Source organism: Micromys minutus (genome assembly GCF_963924665.1).
Source record: "Micromys minutus genome assembly, chromosome: 9".
NCBI classification, from domain to species: Eukaryota; Metazoa; Chordata; class Mammalia; order Rodentia; family Muridae; genus Micromys; species Micromys minutus.
Genome location: NC_137978.1, coordinates 53984100 through 54007476, shown reverse-complemented (window position 1 = coordinate 54007476; position 23377 = coordinate 53984100). Strand labels below are relative to the sequence as shown.

Here is a 23377-nt window from a genome sequence, read left to right as displayed (position 1 = left end):
CTAATTCTGTCAAAGCCAATGGCCATTCAACATATAAATAGAATTGTTCTTTGGAAAGTACACCCCATATCTGACTAAAGGTTCTATGCCTCCATGACCTGCCTGGTCAAACATTGGGAAGGACTCAGCTTGGTTGCAAGACCCTAGAATTGTGCCAATACACCTCTGGACAGGGGGACCATCTCAGGACCCTGAGGACCATGTACAACTTGGAGCCACAATGGCCAACCTGTGAGTGATTTGGGTAAGTTGACGATCCAAAACCACTTATATAACCCCCACTTCAGAAGGTCTGTTCTGTGTTTTCCCTTTGAAGACAGGGTCTCAAGTTGCCCAGGCCAGCCTTGAACTTCCCTTGAGTGCTGAAGAGACAGCCATTAAGCCCGAGTACCCGATGTGACCCCTGGGACCCACATAGTGGGAAGACGGATTGCCATCTTCGAAGGTGGTTCTATTGAAATGCTGCTGGCCCCTGTTGACCTGTTCTGGTTACCTTCTGGTGTGATGTACAAGGACTTCAGAACAAGTCTAGCACATCTTGACACCAAGCCCCGGGAGTCCAGTTTTCCTTGAAAGACTTGGGAGATGGAAAAATGGCCCAGTGTTAGCATCTGCTGACATTCTTCAATAGGACCCACATGGCAGCTCATCGCCAACTTCATTCTAGAAGCTCTGTTGTAGATTGGATTTAATGTTAACTTGGCTCCCAAAATTATGGGGAGCCCACACATCTTTGTGTAAGATGCTGAGGGTTCCTGTCCCTAGCTGGTTCTGATTGGCAAAGTTGTCAGCAACCAATGGCTGGGCAGGGAGACAGAGGTGGGGATTTCCTGGCCAAGAGACCCCAGGGAAGCAGAAGGATCAGGTGTGAGGACAGCCGGCCAACAAGTGGGAGTTGGGGATTGTGGCCCTGGGGGGCTGTAGGCCTGGGTCCGGGGCAGCCAAGATGGAATATAGGTTTTAAATAATTTTGGAATATCCGAGGGGAGAGTGTTAGCCTTGGAAAAAAAGTGCCCAGTCATTGAGCTATTTGTGTATTCTATAATCTAGAACACCAGGCCAAGTTCCTCGCTATCTGCCACGGAGATTAGAGTAGATTTATAAACTACCACAACATGGTTTCTCCAGCTTCTGGTCTCCAGGAAGTCCATGACACATGGTACAGCTGCATATGAAAGCAAACACACACACACACACACACACACACAAGCTTTAAAACTAGACAGACCCAAGACCTTCCAAGGACAGCTTTAAAGCAGTGTCTCTCAGGCTGGAGAGATGGCTCTGCGGTTAAGAGCACTGACTGCTTGCTTTTCCAGAGGTCCAGAGTTCAAATACCAACAAAAACACGGTGGCTCACAACCATCTGTAATGGGATCTGATGCCCTCTTGTGTCTGAAGACAGGTACAGTGTACTTATATATATATATAATTAAAAAAAAAAAAAAAGTGACTGTTAGCCTGTGGATCCCAACCCCCTGGAGGATGAATGACTTTCAGACTGTCGGAAAACACAGATATTGACATTAAAATAGGTAACGACAGCAGATTAGTTATGAGGCAGCTGCATAATTTTATGGTTGGAGGTCACCATAGGAACTGTATTAAAGGGTCTCAGCATTAAGAAGGTTGAGAGCCAGTGCTGTACAAAGTAGGGGTCTCTTCAGCTCTGCAGGCAACTTCCCAAAAGCTACTCCTGGAAGGTGGCCAGGGGAAATAACTGGAACCTCTCAGGATAGGTCTGCCCACCAGGCCCCTTTCCCATGACCAAGCTCATGGTCTATAATAATGACCTGACTTCAAGGCTGGTTTGTTACAGGAAATGACAGCCAGGATGTGCAATGGCCCCAGAGACATTAGTCTACCCACCCAGTCCATGGCATAAAAGGCTGACCCTACAGTGCCCCCTGGTGGGCAACTAGCCAAAATGAAGAGGCCAAGTACCCTCTGATGCCTTTTGAAGTTTGGAGGCTGTGAATGGCAGGATTGCCTCCTGACAGAGTTGGGTAAGATGGAACCACCCAGAGTGTGAATGCTTGTTCATCCAGAACCAACACCCAACAGAGCCCAAGTCTCCAATACCTTAAGTCAAAATTACATTTAGGTGGGTGGGGCGGCTCACACCTTTACTGCCAATATTTGGTAGACAGAGGCAGGTTGTAGGCACGCTTTTTTTGAACTTGTTCAAAGGCTGATTTCTCAGCCCCCAGATCTTGCTTCAATCCAGACATGCCACAGTAATGCTTAGGCCAAAAATCTCCACTCTCTCCACTAGCCAGGGGAAGTAGAGGGTCTGAGAAGACAGCAAGGGAAGAGACTTGAGAAGCAGAGCTAGAACCACATTAAACTGCAAGTACCATGGCGGTAGCCAGATTAGCATTATGGCTCAGTATTAACTGCCCAGGTACTGAGGAATGCCAACAGCCAGCCAGGCATGCTTAACCCAGGGCCCAGCAGGGAGCTCCCTGGGGGTTGCCTTTACCCTCTTTGGCCATTCTTCCGGGGCATGTGCACGGGCCGAGGACGCACTCCATGCTACTGAAGAGGAAACATGAAAGCCAAGGCAGAGTAAACAATGATGCCGTTTATTTAAAATGTTTACTCCAAGAAATATAGATATAAAAAAAAATAAGACAATTAACAGCACTAAACCAGGCACCTTCGACCGAATCCCATCATCCTCATCCACTCCCTTCGTCAATGACCAGATTTCAGGAACCCCTGGACGGTCAGAGTGGTTCCTACCCAGGGCTTCCCACCTTCCTCCTGTTCTAGAGTTTCCATGGGGGAAGCTCAGGGGAGAATTTTAGCTTAAAGGGAGGGGCTGTGGCCGGGCACAGGCTCTCTACCGGCAAGACACTTTCTGCTCACCCCCTGCAGGACTCTAGCCAGGGGAGCTGACTGCTGGCTTTAGGTTTGCTCCTTGGAAGATGAGCCTAGCTCAGCTCAGGGCTACTGTGTCCTCAATCCTCTGGGTGACCACACACCTAGCTCCAGGAGCCCTCCAGGGCAGGAGCAGACCCCGAACAGCCTTCTCCAGACAGACAGGGAGGGCTCCGGTCCGGCGGGTGGAAGTGAGGGGCGGTGTCTGGGGTGGCCTGAACAAAGCAGGTTAGTTTTGCAGAAGCTCTGCCACTACAGAAGCTTGGCTCTGGACTATAGCTGGACACACGATGGGAGACAGCAAGAACTCGGACCCTTTCCGGCAGGCCACGGCACTGGCCGGGACAGACACCTTGCAGAGCCAGAAGCCGCTGTGAAGCGTAGGGGCGGAGAAAGCATCAGACTAAGTCGTTTTTGGCATTTAACATAGAGACTGTAACAAGTATCACAACAGCAAAAGCAAAACCATAAATCTCAAGACCAGAATTTGACTTTCCCATCCACCCCACCTCACACTTCCATCCTTAGTCCCTTCCCCCAGCACCACTGAACTAATCCTAGTTAAAGCAGTCAAACCAGCCCAGACCCTCTGGAAACCAAGGCCCCAGCCTGAGCTGCTGCCAAACTCGGGCCCAGTGAGGATCCGGGAAAGGCACCTCGGAACTCAGCCACAAAGTCAATACCAGGATGGGCTCGGCAGAGGGCACTTGTGGGGACGTGGTGACAGTCACAGCATCTGCACTGACACGCGGGGCAGGGGATTTCATCAGGAATCCCAACTATTTGGTACCAGAGCCAAGCAACGCAAGCGGCCGGAGAACACTGAGGCCAAGTCTCAGAACAGGGTGGCCATCCCAGGCAGAGGGGACAGCAGGAGCAGACAGGCAAAGCAGGCAGGCGGCAACAGCGGGTCACAGAGGACTGAGAACACATTTGATTGCTGGCTGACTGGTCTCTAACTGCCCACCCCATCCCATGGTCCCTATCCTCACTTGGACTTGAGAGCTAAAGTAAATGCAAATGGCTAAACACAGACCCCAAAGCCCCACCAGGGGGAAGATGGCTGGTTCTACAAATGCTTCAGCCAAGAGGCCCACGTGGGCCTTGCAGACAGCAAGCCAGCACTAGCTCTGGGGGAGGAGGCAGAGGCAGGCGGGTGGGCCCACAAGCAAGTGACCGGTCTCCCAGCGGGCGGGCGGGCGGGCATCTGGGTGGAGACCGACCACCAGGAATTGGCCTAGCTGCTGCTGGTTCCTGGAAGGGCGTTTCTGTCTGGGAAAGTGGCGATCCCTCTCCCACGTGGCGCCCACTCGGATCACAATGCTAATTATGGCTGGAACGGGAGGGTGGCACAAGGACACTCAAGAGAGGGGGGAAAAGAAATACAACTTAAAAAAAAAAAAAAACCTAAATCGCTCAGAGTTCCTGCCTGTCTCGTAGGAAGGCAGGCTGGCTGTGGGCAAATGTTTTAATCAAACACGAGGGAAAACACTTTGGAAAGCATACAGGAGAAGGTAGTTAACGTTGAATCGCTTGGAAACGGAACCTCAGGGAGGCTAACCCAATGCACCCTTGGTCAACTTTTGCTTCCTAATTCCTTGTCTGACTTCTGGTCCCAGTGCACGTGGAAAGGAGCGCTGCCACAGGGGAGTGCGGCTGCTCAGAGGGTGCGTGGGGTGTACTCAGGCAGCCTCTGCAGCTTCTCCTTCTCAGCCTCGCTCTCATCCCGAGCTATCACCAAGGAGTGTGAATAGCCCATGGCCACCTGCGGAAACAAGTCAGCGTCAGTGATGCGCAGGCATGCCACATCACGTCACGTGCTACACTGGCTCAATGGAAACCCTTTCCTCCCCACTAAACACCTGGTATTTCAGGACTGGGACCACACAAGCCCCACCCCAGGCCCACTGGAAGCTCAAAAAGCCCTCAGTGGGGTGTAGCTCCACGCTGTACTTGCCCCCAAACACAGGCCCAAATGTGTTATCTGCTCAGGGACTAGTCCCTGGGTCCTGGCCCAGTTGCAAGGATCCCAGTTAGGGGGAGGGGGTAGTATATGACCACAGCACCAAGAATGGGCCAGCTTTCCTCTGCCTTTCTCCTGCTGAAGGGTGTACCCTTCCAACACTATACAGACAGACACAGGTCAGCAAAGATGCCACAGACGTGAACGGCTGGGACAGGCGCAGGCCCCTCACCTGTTCGGAGAAGATGCCGTCCAGAGTCTTCACCTCCTGAGCTGCAGTAGAAGACTTGGGCTTGTGGTCCCCATATCCCTGCAGAAATAAGATGAAGTAATGACAAAACACTGCCTGTGGCACATTGCAACAGAAGGGAAGTGCACGTCTCCAGGTGTACCAGCCGTGGTGGATTATGGGACAAAATGTGCAGAGCATTGGTGGCAGTGCTGATGCGCACAGCAGTCAGCCCTCACAACCCTTGGCCAGGACGGAGGAGCCGTCAACGACTTCAGAGGTTAAAAGAAGGTGGCCAAGACTGGCTGGAGAGCACTGGGCCGAGGGCAGATCCTCAAGGCCTGTCCTGCAGCCTGGCTCAGCTCCTCCAGGCATGCCCTCCCTGGCCCAGGCTTCCCAAGTCAGATATGAAGCAGAGTTGTGTTTAGGAGTGTTTTAAAACATAAACTTTATGTGTTTGAGCGGTTTGCTGTCTGTGTACCACTTGTGTGCTAAGTATCTGCAGAGGCTAGAACTGGACGTACAGTCCTGAGCCACCGCGGAGGCTCTGCAAATCAAACCTGCATCCTCCATGAGAACAGGCAGTGCTCATGACCGCTGAGCCGTCTCTCCAGTCCCAAAGACCGACACTTCAAACGGGGTCTTCCCACAGAGCTCAGGCTGGACCAAGTCACTGTGCCGCTAGCACTCTATCAAGTCCCGGCTGCCAACGACCTTTTCTGATGGCCCCCAAACTCTTCATTAGTCAGATGTAGTGACAAACACCTTTAATCCCAGCACTTGGGAGGCAGAGTGGGCAGATCTGTGAATTGGCTAGCCTGACCTACACAGTGAGTTCCAAGCCAGCCAAAGCTACATGTTGAGTTGCCGTCTTTGAAAAACAAACACACACCCCCAAACTAAAAATGCAGCATCCAGCTTTCTGTGAGAAAACAGAAACAAGAAGGTCAGAAGTCACTTTGCTGCCTTAAGGGGTCCCGTGGAGCCCAGTGACATCTTGAGGGACAAGGATAGCCCTGCTCTGCTGGTCCAATGAGAAAACTTCCACTCCCAAAAAGATGATAAAGTAAGAAAATCAACGAAGCATCGAGGACCAGGCCTTTAATGGCAGCACGTGGGAGGCAGAGGCAGGCGGATGGATCTCTGTGAGTCCAAGACCAGTCTGCTCTGTAAACTGAGTTTCAGGACAGCCGAGGCTACAGAGAAACCCCGTCTCAAAAAACAAGAGTCAAGAACCAGGCCACACTGAGGTGCAACCCTGGCTACAGGACGCACAGGACATAAACTTAGTTAGGTTCCTCACAAAGGTTAAAGTGCACGGAGCGATGGGACCTACGGACAGGACAGCTGGACAAACGAAGCGAGCGCAGTGGCTTCTGCCCTTACTCCAGTCTCTGGGGCTGAGAACTAATTAGTAACTTGATTTGGGGAAAATGAAGAACAAAATCCTCTAAGCACCTGTGACCGGCCCTATGACACCAATTCATCCAAGAGCACAAACCTGTGGCCCTGTCTGCCTATGAAGTACAAAGTCCGGGGGTCACAGGAACCCTGGTGACTCATGAGCTAAAGTCACTGCTTCCTATGAGCGTGGACAAGGCCCAACTGCAGGAACCTAAGTTCCGCCACTGTAGCCTGTCACCAGCCAGGACAGTCTAACATCTAAAACCAAACGAGACCCACTGTTGGGACAGTCCTTAACCGTAAGGACACGACCACCCATCCACATCTCTGTTCTCAGGCAGGTCTTGGCTAGTTCAGCTCTTCCCAGGCCCTGCCGTGGCTCACCAATTCCCCGAAGGTTGGCGACGGGCCCCAGCTGATGGTGCTCTCATCGGCGGCTACGATGATGCTGCTCTTCCTGCAAACAGGCAGACGCCGTCACCATCTCCCAGAGACCAGGACATCCCTACCCAGTGTTAACACACCCACCTCCATACGCTAACTCAGTACAAGTGGCTCTTCCTGGACAGGGATGGGCCACATTTGTTTGCAGATCAATACTCACTGCCCATCTCTGTCCTGGGGCTTTCAGAGGGACATCCTTTGGGATGGGGGACAGACAGGGACACAAGGACCAGGAAGCAATAGCTCAGAGCAACTCAGACACATCTACATTTGTCACGGAAGTAAAGTATTGGGTGACTCAGCAGGTGTCCTTGGATAAGAATACAAAGCTAAAGTCCCCTCTCCTCTAGCTGTGTTTACTCATTAAAAGTCTACTGTTTCCAAGCTGAGGGCACAGAGCTATTGTTGGGAAGCAGGAGCACAGAGCATCCAACACTCACAGGAAGGAACGCACACCACATGCCCTGGATACAGCCACTTACCCGCAGGCAAGGCTCCGGATCCGCCAGCCACAGAGGTCCTGCACTGCTTTGGGGTACATGGTAGACTCTCTGGAGGTATTGGTGGCCCCCCAGAAAAACAGGCCACCTGGAAAGAAGCAAAACACAGTAGTGTCACAAGTAAGCACCTTGTGTCACAGAACACCAAGGTGAGGGACAGCTGCTTAAAAGGACACCGCAGAGAAAGAGCCAGGGAGGGACAGACATGGCTGTGGGCCTGTGGGAGCAGCTATCCCCAGGAGGGACCCCCTGCATCTGGCTCCAACCTCGGGGACCTAAGAGGTTGTCAAGGAAACGGGCACTGACCGACTTCACTGACAGCGAAGGAGCAGGTATAGCCGGCATAGATCTGGGTTGCACCACGCCCCGGGAAGTCGAACAGCTTCACCAGGCGAGGCACCATCTCATCCTTCTGCTCGGCATGGCCCAGACGACCGTAGCCACCAAAGCCCCAGGAGAAGACTCGCTTCTGTGAGTCCAGGACCAGCTGCAGCAGGAGGAGACACAGGCTGTGACACATGGGCCACTGCTTCTGACCAAAGGATCTGGGACAGTAGCAGATGGCAAAGGAGGGGACCCCAATTCCACAACCTATACAGCAGCCAGCAGGGGGCGGTGTGCACTCCCTGTGTGAAGGTGTGATCTTCCTTTCTCTTTAAATGCAGAAGCCAAATGGCCATTTACCGCAACACTGTCTAAACCGAAGGGGGGCATGGCTGCTGCCACCGGCTCTGTGCTTGCCTGCCGCAGGCACACACAGATTTGCCAGCTGTTTACAATCTGCCTTGTCTGTGTCTTTGAGGTTTCACATCTAAAACCCTGCCAAGTGTGCAACTGGCTAGCCTCAGCATGGGACGGAAGGCGCGAAGTTCAGGGCTGAACACTTGTCCAGCACATACAAAGCCCTGGCTCTGTACCCAGCACAGCAAACACATAACACAGGTCTCCCCGACCAAGACAGAACAGTGTCAGGACACCTGCATTTAATCCACTGAGCACTGCCAAGCAGGCAAGAGGCTAGCTCTGGGACTCAGCTTTCTTTCTCCTGCCAAAGGGAAAGGCCCAGACCAGGCACACACGTTATCCCAGCCCCAGAGAGGCAGAGGCAGGCAGATCACTTTGAATTTGAGAGCAGCCTGGTCTACACGGCAAGATGGCCAGGGCAACAGTCAGAACCGGTCTTAAAGAAAAAACTCAAACCAGGGGGCCCAGCAGGTGAAGGTCCCTGCTTTACAAGCTGATGATGACATTCAACTCCTAAGACACTGGTGGGAGAAAAGTGTCCTGACTTAAACACACACACACACACACACACACACACACACAAGGTGCTCAAAGGCAGCACACTAGGGACCTTAAGGAGACGCCCTCAACAGGTAACCAATCACACCCTAGCAAAAGGCACTGCCTACCATACAGAGAGCATGATGCGTGTTAGTGGGAGGGTGCAGACACACATGTATACTCATGTTTGCATGTTGTCTGTAGAGAAAAGGAGATCCTAAATGGCATAGCTTGAGTAAACAAACAGGTACCAGTCTATACCAGTCTATACCAGCATGGTTCTAGTTGGTGAGAAAGAAACAAGGCTTACTGTGTGGTTGGCGCCACAGGCTACATCTCGAACCACCACATTTGGGACAGGTAAGATCTGCCCGTCCTTGGTTTTCTCAATGAAGATGGCCACTCTCCGGGGCACCAGCTCACAGTCATACTCTATCCTCTGTGCCCGAGCGATAAACTTTCCATCTGAGTTGTGTCCTGTAGTAAGGACAAGAGGCTGTCAGTGACAAAAGACACGAGCCCAGGGCACCACCCTGCCCCCCGGCCACACCACCCAGTTACTCATGAGCTTAAATGCTTAGGGCATTCTTTAAAAATGCATAAAAAAAAACAAGAACCCCCTATGCCATAGGACCGTAATGTAGGAAAACCCTACATATGTGTCCACATGGACTGGGAGGCAAAGGACAATGTGTCTCCTCTGTGGCTGAGGTGCTCTGAGGACCACTAGTAGGGAAAGTATGGACAAGATCATTCAGTACACAATTCTCTATTTCTATCTATGAATTAGAAGTAATTTAAGCATCCTACACAGGACACAAAGAAGTCATGACAGACCGGGTAGTCTGGCACATTCCAGGCATGCTCCAACCCAGCACTACATGAAGCCTGGTCCTTTGGCCCAAGAACCCAGCGCTCTCTGGCTTCTTGCACTGGTGGTATATGCCAGCTCTTGAGATGCAGAGGCAGCAAGAGCAGGAAGCAAAGGCTATCCTCAGTTACATAGGAAATCTGAAGCCCACTCTCATTACATGAACTCAGTCTCAAACAACAACAACAAAAAAACTAAAAACAACAAACAAAAGAGCAAAACTGGGTACGGCCTAGTGGCCTGCACCTTTAACTGCAGTACTCAGTAGGTCCGAGTCTGAAGCCAGTCTGGACTATGTAACAGGTTCTAGGCCAGCTGGGAATACACAATGAGACACTGTCTCAAAAAAGCCACCAAACAAGTCAGGAGACCTAGTCCTGACCCAGTCCCAAGGATGCTGGCTGCTCAGTCCACAACATCCTCAGTGCCTACACAGGCAGCGGCACGGTGACTGTGAGTGTCTCCGCCTGCAGGGAGTGAGCTGCGGATGATAGCGTCCCCAATGAGACGCCCGCCCTGCCAGCCACTCACTGCAGTGGACGATGCCACCCCACCAGCCCCTCCTGCAGTCGTGTTCTAAACGCAATGCCTGCCAGTCCTGCCTCTGCCCCTCAGAGGCTGGGGCCACAGGTGTGTGATGTGCCAGCCTGTTTCAGAGTGAACTGCCGAGCTCGGAATGAGAGGGTCTGTGGGTGCGGGTGAAGCCAGGTTCCTCATTATTAGACTTCGGAAGAAGACAGTGTACACCGTACTCAACTGTCCCTTCCAAACAAACTACTCCACAAACACCATCCCACCGCCAAGATCAAGTTCCCAAAGGCAAACAGGCTGGCTGCAGCAAGATGCTTGTCTGAGGTGGCAGAGAAACTGCACACAAAACAGGAAGGGCAGAAACGCACTTCCTGTGCTGGGCCTGGGTATGGCAGGAGGCCTGCCTGTGGCCATGGAAACCGTTTACCCAACAGCCCCAAGAACTCCTTGGCAACCAGCAGGGATGTACGTAAGGTCCTCCTTATTCTCTGACTTGAGGTATATTTAGTTTCACAGAGTCACTGTTCCCTGCAGTCTAAGGCCAGTGCAGTGCTCGGCTTCTATTTATACACTCCCATCTGCGTACTAATGACGCCGAGACCCAGCAACCCAGATCCTGGACTGCTGCAGGCTCTTCAGACACCAGTAGGTGGCGCCCACAGCTCACCTCCTGCTCAGGACTGCAGAAGACACCAGGAAGGACTGGCTGGGAGTCAGAGGGAAAGAAAGGAAAATGGAGATCTTGCTCCGTGCCCTAAGCTTTATGAGACTTGCAGACCTCTCCTACTCTGTGCAGTCCGTGAGCGATGAGCTGAAGACACACTAGCTGCTTGTCTAGCCCGGATTTCCAGAACAACCTCAGTCTTATGTAATTCTCTCACTTCCGATAAAGGCTCATTTATATATGTGACACTGGATGAAAGGGCTCAGCTTTTGTCCTTCTGCCTGAGACTCTGACACAAATGGATTTCCAACCCAGACTCAGTCCCGAGTCTTCACTGACCCCTATAACCTGAGTTAACCGCACGCTGTTCTGCTGAGCATGAGACCCACTTATCGGGCAGACACAGCCATGTGGATCAATTACACTGTAACGTGTGCGCAGCCCCACGCTGCCTTCTGGCTCACAGTCACAGTTAGATTACAGAGCTCTTAAGAAAGAGCCCTCCGTACCTAGCTGGCCATATTCAGGGCACCCAAAGGAATAGAGGTTTCCTTTACAGTCCATCAGCATGCTGAATTCAGCCCCGCAGGCCATCTTGGTAATTGGCTGCCCGTTGTACATAATCTGAAAAGAGAAGACAACGGTCAGCTCCAGTCTCCTCCTCATTCTGCCCTGGCATGAAACAGATGCTCGCAGCAGTGGGCTCCACAGTTCAGAAGATTACCACTTGAGCATGTTCCACAAAGCTCAGACTACGAGGACTCTCAACTGCTGGCAGCCCCCACCCTACCCAGGCAGTAGAGGCTGAGACCGTTAACCCTCCATCGTCTGGTGACCCAACCACAGGGATGGACAGAGCAAACTCAGTGGCCCCAAAGGCCACTTCTGGTGCTAACACTGCTATCAGCCCCAACTTGAGGAGCAACAAGCAGGCTTCTGTCCCCCCCCCCCCAGTTCATTCAGAGCTCAGTTGGTAAAGTGTGAGTCAGATGTGAAAACAGCTCAAATAAGGTAGGACAAAGACACCAGGCGAGTGACAGGCTGGTCCCCCACAGCACAGGGTCAGAAACCAAATGCAGAACCCAGGAAAGGCCAAACTGAGCCCCAGACAAAAGCAGCAAGCATTTAGGAAAACCCAGCACCTAGATTCATCCCAGTCTTGCTCGCTCTAACCACCTAACTGCACCGCAGAACTCACAAGGCTTAGCTACTCCCACCCCCACCCCTGGCCCTCAGGAGCAAGACAGGTTGGCAGTGTCAGGAAGAGCCACTTGCATCCTTACTACTGGGCTGACACAGACGCAGGCTCTCTCCTCACTTCCCCTAGCATCACTTCTAAACCAGAGCTGCCCAGGCACAGCCACAGCCTTGCTGGTACCTGAGCAGGACTTGGAACGGCATCTGTCTGGTTCCCGAGGCCCAGCTGCCCCATCTTATTCTCTCCGAAGGCGAACACGGAGCCAGTATCTGAAAGGAGACAATCAGGACCAAAAAAAGATATAAGGACGGATGGTTTCAACTGGATTTTGACCAAAGCTATGTAAACAGCTCATCTACCAGGCCGAGCATGGATAGGGTGTGTCCATCTGTCCATCCCAAAGACCACAGAGTGCGTAACAGAGCTGAGCCCTCCCATACAGACCCTGGTCTGGGCTCCCAAGGCCAACACAGCCTTCTCACTGACTTCAGCAAATGACCAGCTAACTCACCAGACACCCTCTTCCTGACACTGCCAGGTCACTCACTCCCAGACAAAAGAGCCTTCATACCTGTCAGCGCCAGGGTGTGGTTGCGCCCACACGCTGCCAGCACGATTGCCTCATGGCTGAGGGCCTCGATGAGTCTGGGGGCTTCCACTCTCTTGGTGTCACCATGGCCCAGCTGCCCCTTCTCATTCCGACCTGCAAGGAGATCACAGCTGGCCAGGTAAGCATTCAACGACTTGCTGAAGTGGTTCCCACCCTCATCCCTCAAAACAAACTTTCCACAATCCCAATGGCCACTCTCCCCAGTGGAGCTGAGCTCTGTGAGAAGGGCCACCCTGACTGTATCCCAACAAGAAATGGTTGGCCTCATGACCAGCCCGATGCACCCCAATCTCTGCTACCCCAGGAAATGCTTGGTGTGACCCGGGTGCTCCACAGGCCTCAGGCTCCAGAAGTTTCCATTCCTTGCAGCAGATGAAGACAGTCCCCTCCTTCTCAGGGAGTCTAGTCTGATGCACCTACTGTTGATCGTATATAATTATCTGTATCCCACACACCTGCTATAAGACCTCAGTCCCATGAACCCTCATGACAAGGGACAGGTCTGCTCTCAACATGAAGGCAAGCAGGGACCAGTGTCTGTGAAGGCCGTCACATTAAACGGAGTTCTCGGGAGCCCTGATTCAGCATAGGATGGACAAGGTGTGGGTCCCAGAACAGCTGAAGTCCTAAAATCCTACCCAGGTCCCAACACAGATACAAAACAAAATTCTACGAGGACTCTCAGGACCCTCTCAGAACGGCACTAAGTAACTCAACACAGGGACACCACCAGGCTGCAAAGTGAGAACCACAGGCAAGGCGGGCTTACACTCCTCTCCCGCAGTGGCAGCTCAGATAGCTGAGCCCGAGCACCCTGCAGCCAAGCAGACTAAGTGACTGGCCTCCCTCACAGGGGGAACTCTCCCAGGAGATACGCATCAACTAAAGGGGCTGGCTCCAGGGCCAGCGCTGGGCAGGTGCCAACTTCAAGAGGAGCCTGCCATGCCTCAAGTTCAGTGAAGGCAGGCCTGTTGCACCTCAGGGGTCAGGACACAACAGCACTCTCCTGCTCAGGATGGGGTGTTCCTTCTTGCCCTTCCACCTAGTGTCCAGCAATAGGCTCATGACACCTCCCGGGTCCCCACAGCCCAGCTGCTGCTCCAGGGAGCTCCCTCTCCTGCTCTGGAGGAAATCACTCTTGTCACAGGGTCAGCCCTGAGATGTAATCTAGAGCCTTGTGTCAGTGGACGGAGAACAGAGAGAAGCTTCTCAGGTTGGGGACAGCTGACATGAAAGGCCACGGGCAGCACTGAGGACAACGCAGCAGGAAAGCCTACACCAACCTGGAATAACAAACAACTGGGACAGATGTTGGTGTGTCACCCAAAGACTGGGAAGATAAATTTGGGCCACACACACTTGTTAGATTTTTTTTTTCCAACAGGATTATAAAATTAGCCAAGTGGAGAGAAGACGGCAGATGTTAATATATTTGGACTCTGGTGCAGCAGCTCATGAAAAGAAAAAAAAAAAAAGAGAGACTCAAACAGACCAAAATAAAAACGTCATATGAACTAGAAGGCAGCCAAAGGCCAGAACAAATGGAGAAGCCAACTCCCCCAGCGGCATGAGCCCCGAGTCTCAGATGACGTGAGCCTACCTGGAAAAGCCAGCTGAGAGTCACTGGAGTCTGGCTAAGGGATGAGAAATGGAGGGTGGACAAAGGCCCAGTCTGAGCCCCCAGGCCTTGTAACAAGACCCAAAAAAAAAGGAACCAGGGCTGGGTGAAAGGACAGACAGCAAAGACAGATGGCCGTCCGATCAGAGGGGTGGCAGCAACAGAAAGACCACATTTATTTCAAGTTCAGGAAAACATTCACGGAGGCAGAGTTAGAGAACAGGGCCAGTGAGATGTTCCACTGGAAGCCTGGGGTTCAATCCTTAAAACCCACATACTCGCGGCAGGCCACGGATCCAGACAAAAGACAGGGCCTCTTCCAGGTTACTTTAAGCCCCACTTCAGAGCATGTCTGTGTAACCCACCAACACTTACCCCAGCTCCACAGCTTCCCTTCTGTGGTGATGAGGAGGCTGTGGGCAGCACATGAACCTGAAACCACGGTTCGCACCCGAACTCCTGACAGGCACCCATACCGATGTGGCCCCCACAAATTCTGACCCAGGTTGCGGTAAGCAGCTGCAAAGGAAGAATACAAATCAAACCCTGAAGAACATGGATGCGCAGATGTATCACCAGTCACTGGTCCAATCCTGCTACAGGGCAGGGCTGCCCTTTCTATACCCCACCCACAGTGACATGGAATCCTTGGGTGATTCTGTCTACCCTCCTCCTGACTGTACCCCAGATCTCCCCAAAGCTAGAAAAAGGTCTTTCTCCGTGGGGCTCATGGCCCTCCTCCTCTCAGAACCACCTGCTTCCATAGACAAAGGTGTCACTGTCATCACCCCAGCCTGAGCATGTCCTGCCCACACCCAGGAACCCCCGGCTGCTGGCCAGCTTCATTTCCCCAAGCATGTCCTCCCAGGCTTTCTGGGACCCACATGGGACTTTGCACTGTACTTGTGATGTGCTTCCCACCTACAGCTGCCTTCACCATGACAGGCAGTAAAGGCCAGGCCACTCCACTCCCCTGCCGGGCCTCCCAAGTGCCTGGCCCAAGGGGTACAGAAGCTGTTACTTCCATGTCCCTGAGGTAGGTGTGGCCTTTAACATCCAAACAGTGGTGGGCATCTTGAGAAGCTAGCCACAATTCAGATGGCTCAGACACAGCCTGCAGACAACTAATGATGCAAAGGCATCCCACGGATCACCCACTAGGGGTCTGTCCTCTATGCCTACCTCACAAGCAGCACTCAAACCCCTCCTTCCAGTCCCCTGCAGACCGCCAGGGTGCCTAGCATCACAGAGCACCCTGGGACCCTGCAACCACCCCACTGAAAAGTATTTTAAAACTGAACAGCGTCGCTATTCCAAGGGATGAACTGAAATGATGGAGGCTGTTAAAACTGAAGAGAAGCCCCAGTCAGCCTTGAACCACGGAGGAAAACAGGGAGGAAAACCAGGGCCGAACGGCATCCCCGCCACTCAGGAAACCCAAGCAGCCAACTCCGGGCACCAGCCTGAGTAAAGAAACGGCATGGTTCTGGAACCAGCTGGCCCAGGGAGATGCTGGCTCTCCATCATCCCTGCCAACGCCTATCTCCCTGAAGAGGGGACCGACATCAGCCACAGTAACAGAGGGAAATCTCTCCCATTTCAGGGATCCTCTCCCTCATTTCAGTCCAGAGGGACCCAAGTCAAAGTCACAACCTGGCAGTGGCCCATTTCAGAGCCAGACTGGTAGACATTAATCCCACGGTTTCCAGACCCGTAGAACCTGGTCCTCACCATAGGCTATAGCAGGGACCACCATGCTGCCATGTAAACCAAACTATATTAAGAGCAGAGAGCAGCCAATGTCCAACAGACAGGGTGGGAAGGTAAGTCAAGTGTCCCATCCTTTATCTTGTCCAACAGCTCCAGGCAGAGGTCACAGGCCACCTAATTAGACCTAAATGTTTACAATTAACAAGTAAAACTACTCACACCAACTGGGAGGCAGAAGGGCCAGAAGGCATCCTGGGATGGGCTAGATGAACAAGATACCCCTGACACCACCAGCCTGGTCTGTTCTAGACTGGTGGCACAGCTTCTGGGCCACAGAGAGCAGCGGAAGCAGAGGGTGACAGGCAGGTCGAGGCGCCCTTGCCGCATCAGCAGGGCAATGAATACAGGACAGCAGGAATCCTGTGTGTCCAGCTGCTGTGGCCACCCCGCTCTCATGACGGGTGTCCATGCTGTGCTGAAAGACAGAGTCTTCCACAAAAAGCATCTGGCCAGCTCCTTCTGTGCCATGCAGAACCCACTGCCATCTTCCTGGGGCAGGGTGAAGGCCAAGGCCCCCAGGTTGGGTGCTAGGGTGTGCCCGTGTTCAAATATTTGTTCACGGACAAAGCAATGCTGGGAAGCACGTTGGGAGTGTTTCCAAATGAAATCAAGAGCCATAAAATGTGGCGCTGAGCCAGCCCCTCTCTTCTCCAGGGGCCCCTCAGGAAGGCAGTGTCTTCTCCAGGTAGCTAAGCACAGGCTACTTGGTGGAACCGTCTCCCAATCCCCACAGCGTACACGTTCCACTGAGCTGTAACAAGCCGACCAGCAGCCTGTACACCTCTGTCCCGCACATCTGACAAGTCCTGGGGCCTTGGGCACCACACAATAGGACCAGCCTCTTCCTTGTAGTGTGAGGAAATCTCCAGGACAGAGAGTCCTTGCTTTCTGAAGATACATTTCCCCAGGGAACACAGAAGTAGGAGAGAGAAGCAGGAGACCAGGCTCAGCTCAACTGCATCATCCTTACCAGAGTGGCTTTGTGGTATCAAGCCATTTGCAGGACCTCTCCAAACTGCCCAGGAACACGTACTTACCTGTTGTGAGGGACCAACACCCCATGGCCACCTGCTTTACAAGCAGCAGCCAATCAGGTGTCGGAAACCATTTCCCTTACCTTGCTGTTTAGGCACTTCCTTCCGTCCAATCAAGTCCCAGTTGGTTGCCCCAAAGATCAGAAGCTGCCCCTTGCACTTAGACCCTTCGAGTTTCTAGAGAGATAGAAAGCCAAGAATTAGCTTGTTAAGGTACTGGCACCCCACGGCTACCGATGAAATGAGGAAACACGGCCTCCTGCAGCCCAGACTAGCAGGGAACACTCATCTCCAGCTTCAGCCAAGAGCTGGGGCTACAAGTGTGTACCATCACACTGGCTTAAATAACTATTTGTGGGAGCTCTCACACTGGTTAGGTCTCCTCCTATCGCCCCCTCACCCACTACATGTTCCAAGGCAGGTGACCTCAAGCGTCTTAAACGTTGAAATACTTTTTCCTTTCCTTTGGCACTTGTGGGCAGGCTACTGAGATGCTCAGTGAGGTAAAAGGACTCAGCATGCAAGCCTAATGACCTGAGTTCAGATCCTCAGATCCTCAGGACCCATGGAAGCAAAAACACCAACTCTCAAAAGCTGTCCCCTGACCGCCACATGACCCCACGACCCCGAATGCCCACACTCACACACACATGTACCTCTCACGTATAAACCGTTACTACGTAGCTCAGCCTGGCATCAATTTGTATAATTCTCCTGCCCTAGCCTTCCAAATGCTGGGATTACACCTGGTTTATACACACACCCCGCAGGGCTGGAGAGATGGCAGTGGGTAAAGCACTCCCTGTTCTGGTAGAGGACCTGGGTTCAGATCAAGTACCGGCTCACAACCGTCTATAAATTCAGTTCCAGGGGATCGGACACCCTTGGGCCTCTGTACGTATACGGTTTGAGCAGGCACACACACATGTATAGAAATAAGTACGTGAAATGAATAAAGTACATTGTGGCTAATTAGCTCTGAAGAGCAGGTCTAGCCTGGGCATCCCCAGAACAGTAAGCAAATACACAACAAAAGCAGCTAAATAAACGAATTGCTGGGTTCAAAGTATACACCTACCCTTGCACCTCCATCCCTAAGACATCCTTTCCAAAGCCTTTAACTGGAGCAAACCAGAACCAAGCAGTAGCTGCGGGTTCCAATAGTTACACCCCCACAACACCCCACTGGTCCCCAACAGGCACACTTTATCTTTCAGGGAACCTGACCTCCCAGGTGTCACCTGAATGTATATCCCCTACTTCCAGTCAGGGTCAAAAGACAGACGTAAGGGCCAAGCTTCAGGACTGGCTTGGCCAACCCAGACCTCACAGGAATGGAGTAGCCACTCTGTTCAATTATTCAGATCTCATGTGGGGGCAGCCTCAAGTTACCTGAATGGGATGGGGCCTACTTTCCCTTCCGCTCTCCTTTGTTGAAAGGCAGGTGTGGCTGGAAAGGTCTGGAAGCCTCAGCACTGGGCCCTCTGTACGGCCAGCACTTACTTGTGTATGGATGTGACCTATTCAGGGGCTCCAGAGACACAGGGAGAGGCCTCAAAACCAGCATGGCCCCAGGCCAGACAGCACAGAGCTGGCAGGTTCCAAGGGGGGAGAGAAGCTCAAGGGTTTCCAAGCTTTCACCAACAGATATATATGGTCACTATGATCCCTGAGCGCCACCAGGCCACTTACTGCCGTCCCTGTGGCTCCTGAAGCTTTCAGTGCCTGACAGGCAAGTATAGGAAAGCCTCACCCTTCTTAAAAAAAAAAAAAAAAAAAGAGAGATCTGTGGATAACCTTGCCTGGCTTCCCATGAAGCACATGAACCGCTACCCTGGCTCCAGCTTCTCCAACACAGACCCCATTCTCACAGATCACGGACTGTCTGCACTGCTAGCACCCACATACCTGTTTGCTATTAACCCAAATACTCACCCCTGTAGCTTAATTCTCCTGGAATAAGACATCTAATTAGTGCGATTCATAACGTCCTTTCAATCAAAGGACAACCTGTCCCATAAGCCTGCTGGCTTTATTGGGTGGGGTGGGGGGGGTCCCAGTGAGTAGATGGTTTGAGGGCTCAGTGGAAAAGCTTGTACTTAGCCCTGGGTTCAGTCCCAAGCATCAAAAGGATGAACAGACAGAGGAAGGGAAGGAGGGAAGGAAGAAGGAAAGGGAGGAGGGAGGAGGGGAGAGGGAGTGGAAGACAGGAATAAAGGGAAAAGAACAAGCTGGTCTGCCTGCTCTAGGAGGGCTGCATTTGTCTAACGGCCTACATGGCACACCCAACAGTCCAGGTCGGTGAACTCCGCCTCGCCTTGCTACCTCCCCATGATTGGTCACACATGTGACCTGGGCACATCGCAGATGGGCCAATCAGCAAACTGGGGTTTCCTGGCCACAACAGTCTGAGCTACCACCCAAGTATACTTGGCGAGTGGGGCCGAGAGTCAACCTTCTCACATCCATTTAGGAGACTGATATTCTGGGACTAGGAGAACCAGGGAGCAAAGATGCTGGTAAGGACCGTCCCTGAGGGCGACCAACCCTCCTCCTACTTCAGGCTTGGCCTTCAACTATGTTCACAAAGAACGGATGGATGTGTCTCAGGGTCCATGAAACCTTAGCAACCCAACTTCAGACACACACACACACAGAGAGAGAGAGGGAGGGAGAGAGGGGGGAGGAGGGGAGGGAGAGAGGGAGGGAGGGAGAGAGAGGGGGGGAGGGAGAGGGGGGGGAGGGAGAGAGAGATCGCACACAAGTGAGCGAGAGCACAGGAGCAAGCGGGATGCCTGTATCTGAACCTCAGGTCCTCCAGTATCTTAGTACAAGACTGAAGGCTGGTTTTCTACAAACTGGCTCCTAAGGACTGCGGCCTGTCTTTCCTAGCACATCTGACTCTAGCAGGACAACTCTGCCCCTCAACAAGACTATGTGGGCTCACATTCCCAAGCCCAACACAACTCCAAGTTCATGATAAGAAAAATGTGAAGGCCAGCCGGGGCTCAGATACTGGCAGAGGAGCCTCCCACAGGGAGAACCTTGAGTCTGCAAGTTAAGTAGCTTTTTGAAAACCCAGAATAGTGACCGACTGCAGCAAACAGTCCTGACCTAGGCCTACGAGAATGAACCTGGCTGCAAGGAAGGCTGTGTTCTTGGCCTTGACCCAGAGAAACTGAAGACACACACTTCCCAGGTGCAACAGGGAGTGCCTTCTGAATACCCACAGGCCCTGGGTTCACCTATCCAATGGCCCTCTAACTAACCAGTGCAAGGGACCTACAATGCAAGGTCCCCCTGCTTTAAGGGGACAGACCCACAGCTCTTTAAGTTCTCGTTGCACACACATACGGGAAGTTAGCTGTGTACATGAAACAAGCACAAACCCCAGGGGACCGCCTCTTCTCAGAGATGGCACATCCTAGTCACAAAGTACCAGTTCCAATAAGAGACTAGTGGAGACAGAGGCCTCTGCGCTCCTCCTTCCACTCCTCCCCCAGACAGCCCGGGACAAAGAACTGAGGGGACTACTTAACATATCAAAGCAGGCATGGGCCACAAGGTTCTCCCGGCATCCCTCACACTACCTGTTACAGGGCCCTCCAGGCTGACACACCCCGCCCCTTTCCCTAAACTTAATCCAGCCCAAAGGCTAGGCTCTCCTCTCCCTCTAGCTGCCCTACTATTTTGGTCACCCTCTTTTGGGCCACTGACTACTGTACCTATTTCCTCTCCCCCTTCCCCTCACTAGGCTCAGGGTCCGGACTCTCCCAGATGTCCCTGCCCATGTCTCCGTTTAATCCACAACAACCCTTCTCCTCCACCATACCCCGGAGTAGACACGTCCTATCCTTTTGTTTTTTCCATTCACAAAACTCCATGCGGCTTTCCTGAACTCCTTAACAACAGAGTTAAGACCCCATCACGCCCAACTTCTTAGCCATGTTCAAACCTACCAGTCAAGAGGTAGGAGAGCAGCTTATAGGCTCCTCTTCCAATACTCTGACTAGATAAATAAGATCGCTCTACCTGGCAAGCCTACCTCATGCAGGGGACTCCTGCATGGATAGTAGTTCCTTCTACTTCAGAAAGGGTTAGGACTCTATCCCTCCTAGTGTGCCTGGGCAGCTAAGGTGAGGTCCCCGGATCCCTTTACCCTTGCCACCTCTGCAGGACACCCTTAAAGACATGGGTGACACTCCGAGGATCAACCTCTATCTCTTACTTAGGGTTAACGTGGTCTCCTGCAGAGGCGGAGAGGGCGAGAGATTTACCAAAGAAAACTTGCTTTACAAAGTTCTACCGGAGACTCAGCAGACCTTGGGCCCAGCTCTGCGGGGCTTTCCCCGACCCCCTTCCCCACAAGCTCAAGTTCAATGACCCCGGAGATGGGAGCTTGCAGGAGAACCGACCCCATCGGCCCCACGCCGCGGGCACCCGAGGCAGACAAAGCCCAGCGCCGCTCTGCGGGGGGTCGCGGGTGGGAGGAGGCGCAGAGCCCCGGGGCGGGGAGGGCCTCCGAGGAGCATGCGCGCTCACACCCGCGCCGCGCGGCCCCCACCATGCCCCGCGCGCACCGGCCGGCCGAGCGCGCAGGGTGCAGACGGAGCATGCGCGCAGCGCACCAGGCCCCGCCCCCCTGGGGCGCCCGATCCGCAGCGGCGGGAACCTCAAAGCCCCGGCGGGAGCCGGCTGCTCCCCGCGGACTGCCCCCCCCAAGAGGAAGAGACGCGGGGGGGGGAGGAGGGGGGCGGACACACGAGGGAGGGAGGGACTGACAGCCCCCGCGCGGCCGCGCACACCCGGTCCTCCCCCCACCACCCCTCCCGGCCCGGGACCAGCTCCCCGGAGTTCCCCCGCGCCGTGTGGGGGGAGGGGCGGGGCGTGACCCCACGGCGCCCCTCCCCCCAAACGCCACCCGCCCGCGCCCCCCGCCCCACTCACGACGCGCTCCTTCGTGTGCTCGGGCTCCGTGATGATCGCGGCCGCGCCGGACGCCTTGCCCGCTGTCGCCGGCCTGGCTGTGCGCTTGCCGCCGCCGGGGGCCCCGTCCAACTCCGGGCCGTCCTCGTCGCCACTGCTGCCGCCGCCGCTGCTGCTGCTGCAGCGCTCGGGCCGCTCGCGCTTCCTGCCCGCGGGGCCGCCGCGCCGCCGGGGCCCCGCGCGCGCCGTGCCGTTGCCCGAACTCGGCTCCTCCCAGGCCGCCCCCTTCTTCCTGGGCATGGTCGCGGGGCTGCGGAGACACACGGGCGCACAATGCACGGGCTGGCTGCGGGGCGGGGGAGGGGAGCGCAGCGCGGCGTGGGCCGCCCCACCTGCTGCTCCCTCGCCCCTCCCCACGCCGCGCGCCACGCGGGGACCTCCTCTCCCCCCCCCCGTACCCCGGCCGGGCACCGAGCACCTGCGAGCACGCGCGAAAAGAGGAACTTTCGTGGGGCCCCTGCCCGGCCCCCGCGGCCCCGCACTCGCCCCGTCTGCTTTTTTTTTTTTTTTTTTTATTGATTTTGAACAATGGGATCTCTGTCTGTCTCCCATTAAACCACGTGGATCCGCCTTCCTTCCCCTTCTTATTCATTCCGTTCCCCAACCCCCCCTTCCCCAGCGTTTTTTTTTTTAAACCTTCACGAGGGGGAGGGGGAAAGAAGAGGAAAGAAAAAAAAAAAAAAAAGAGAAAAAAAAAAAAACTTTCCCAGACCCTGCAAACTGGTCCCAGACGGTTTCCAGCCCCTACCTGGTTGGAGTGATGAGAAACGAGGAGGGGGAGAGACTGAAAGACGGGGTCGACGGCTTCTCCTCTCCCGGGCCCGGACGAGGGCTCCAGCCCACTCACCAGATACACTTAAAATGTAAATACGAGCTTCCAGAACAAATGCTACAACACAAAACAGAAACACATGTGCGGCCGGGCGGCAAGCGAGCGCGCGCGCGGCGGGCGGCGAGGGGCCCCGGGCGCGCGCGCCCCCTGCAGGCCGGAGGACCCCACGGCCGGGCCGCCCACCCGAGCCTGCGTCCCGGACGCCCGGCGCCACGCCGCAGGCCCCGCTCGGCCCCGCCGCTGCGCGCTCCGCACGCCCTGCCTCGCAGCGCGGCCTTGCGCGTCACAAGGCGTCTTCGGGGCTCGGGAGAGTGTCCGATCCTCTTGTTTTTCCCCCCCTGAGCGTCTAGACAGGTCACCTGAGGACACTCGCTGGAAAATAGTTGCTTTGCTCACGCAGCAGCCAGCGAGGGACGTGCCCTAATTGAGTGATCGGAATGAAAGATGAATACGATTTGAGTAACTTTCTCCTATGCAGACCCAGGGTCGGTCTGATTGGTCGTGGATGTGTTCAGAGTGTGCAGCCAGCCGGGTGCTTGTTACAATGGTCAAGTTG

General features: G+C 54.0%; 1 protein-coding gene across 1 annotated transcript; it reads right to left on the bottom strand.

Moving 5' to 3' along the window:
* Positions 1-2564: 2564 nt before the first annotated feature.
* On the bottom strand, positions 2565-22880 carry RCC2 (regulator of chromosome condensation 2). The gene is made up of 13 exons (XM_080921936.1): positions 22738-22880; positions 21951-22239; positions 17087-17180; positions 14575-14718; positions 12543-12674; positions 12152-12240; positions 11283-11397; positions 9018-9184; positions 7730-7910; positions 7406-7511; positions 6864-6936; positions 5079-5156; positions 2565-4648 (listed from the first exon to the last, which is right to left on the bottom strand). Exons 2-13 carry the CDS (start codon positions 22227-22229, stop codon positions 4544-4546), a joined length of 1563 nt encoding a protein of 520 aa, XP_080778062.1. The 5' UTR covers positions 22230-22239; positions 22738-22880; the 3' UTR covers positions 2565-4543.
* Positions 22881-23377: the final 497 nt, after the last annotated feature.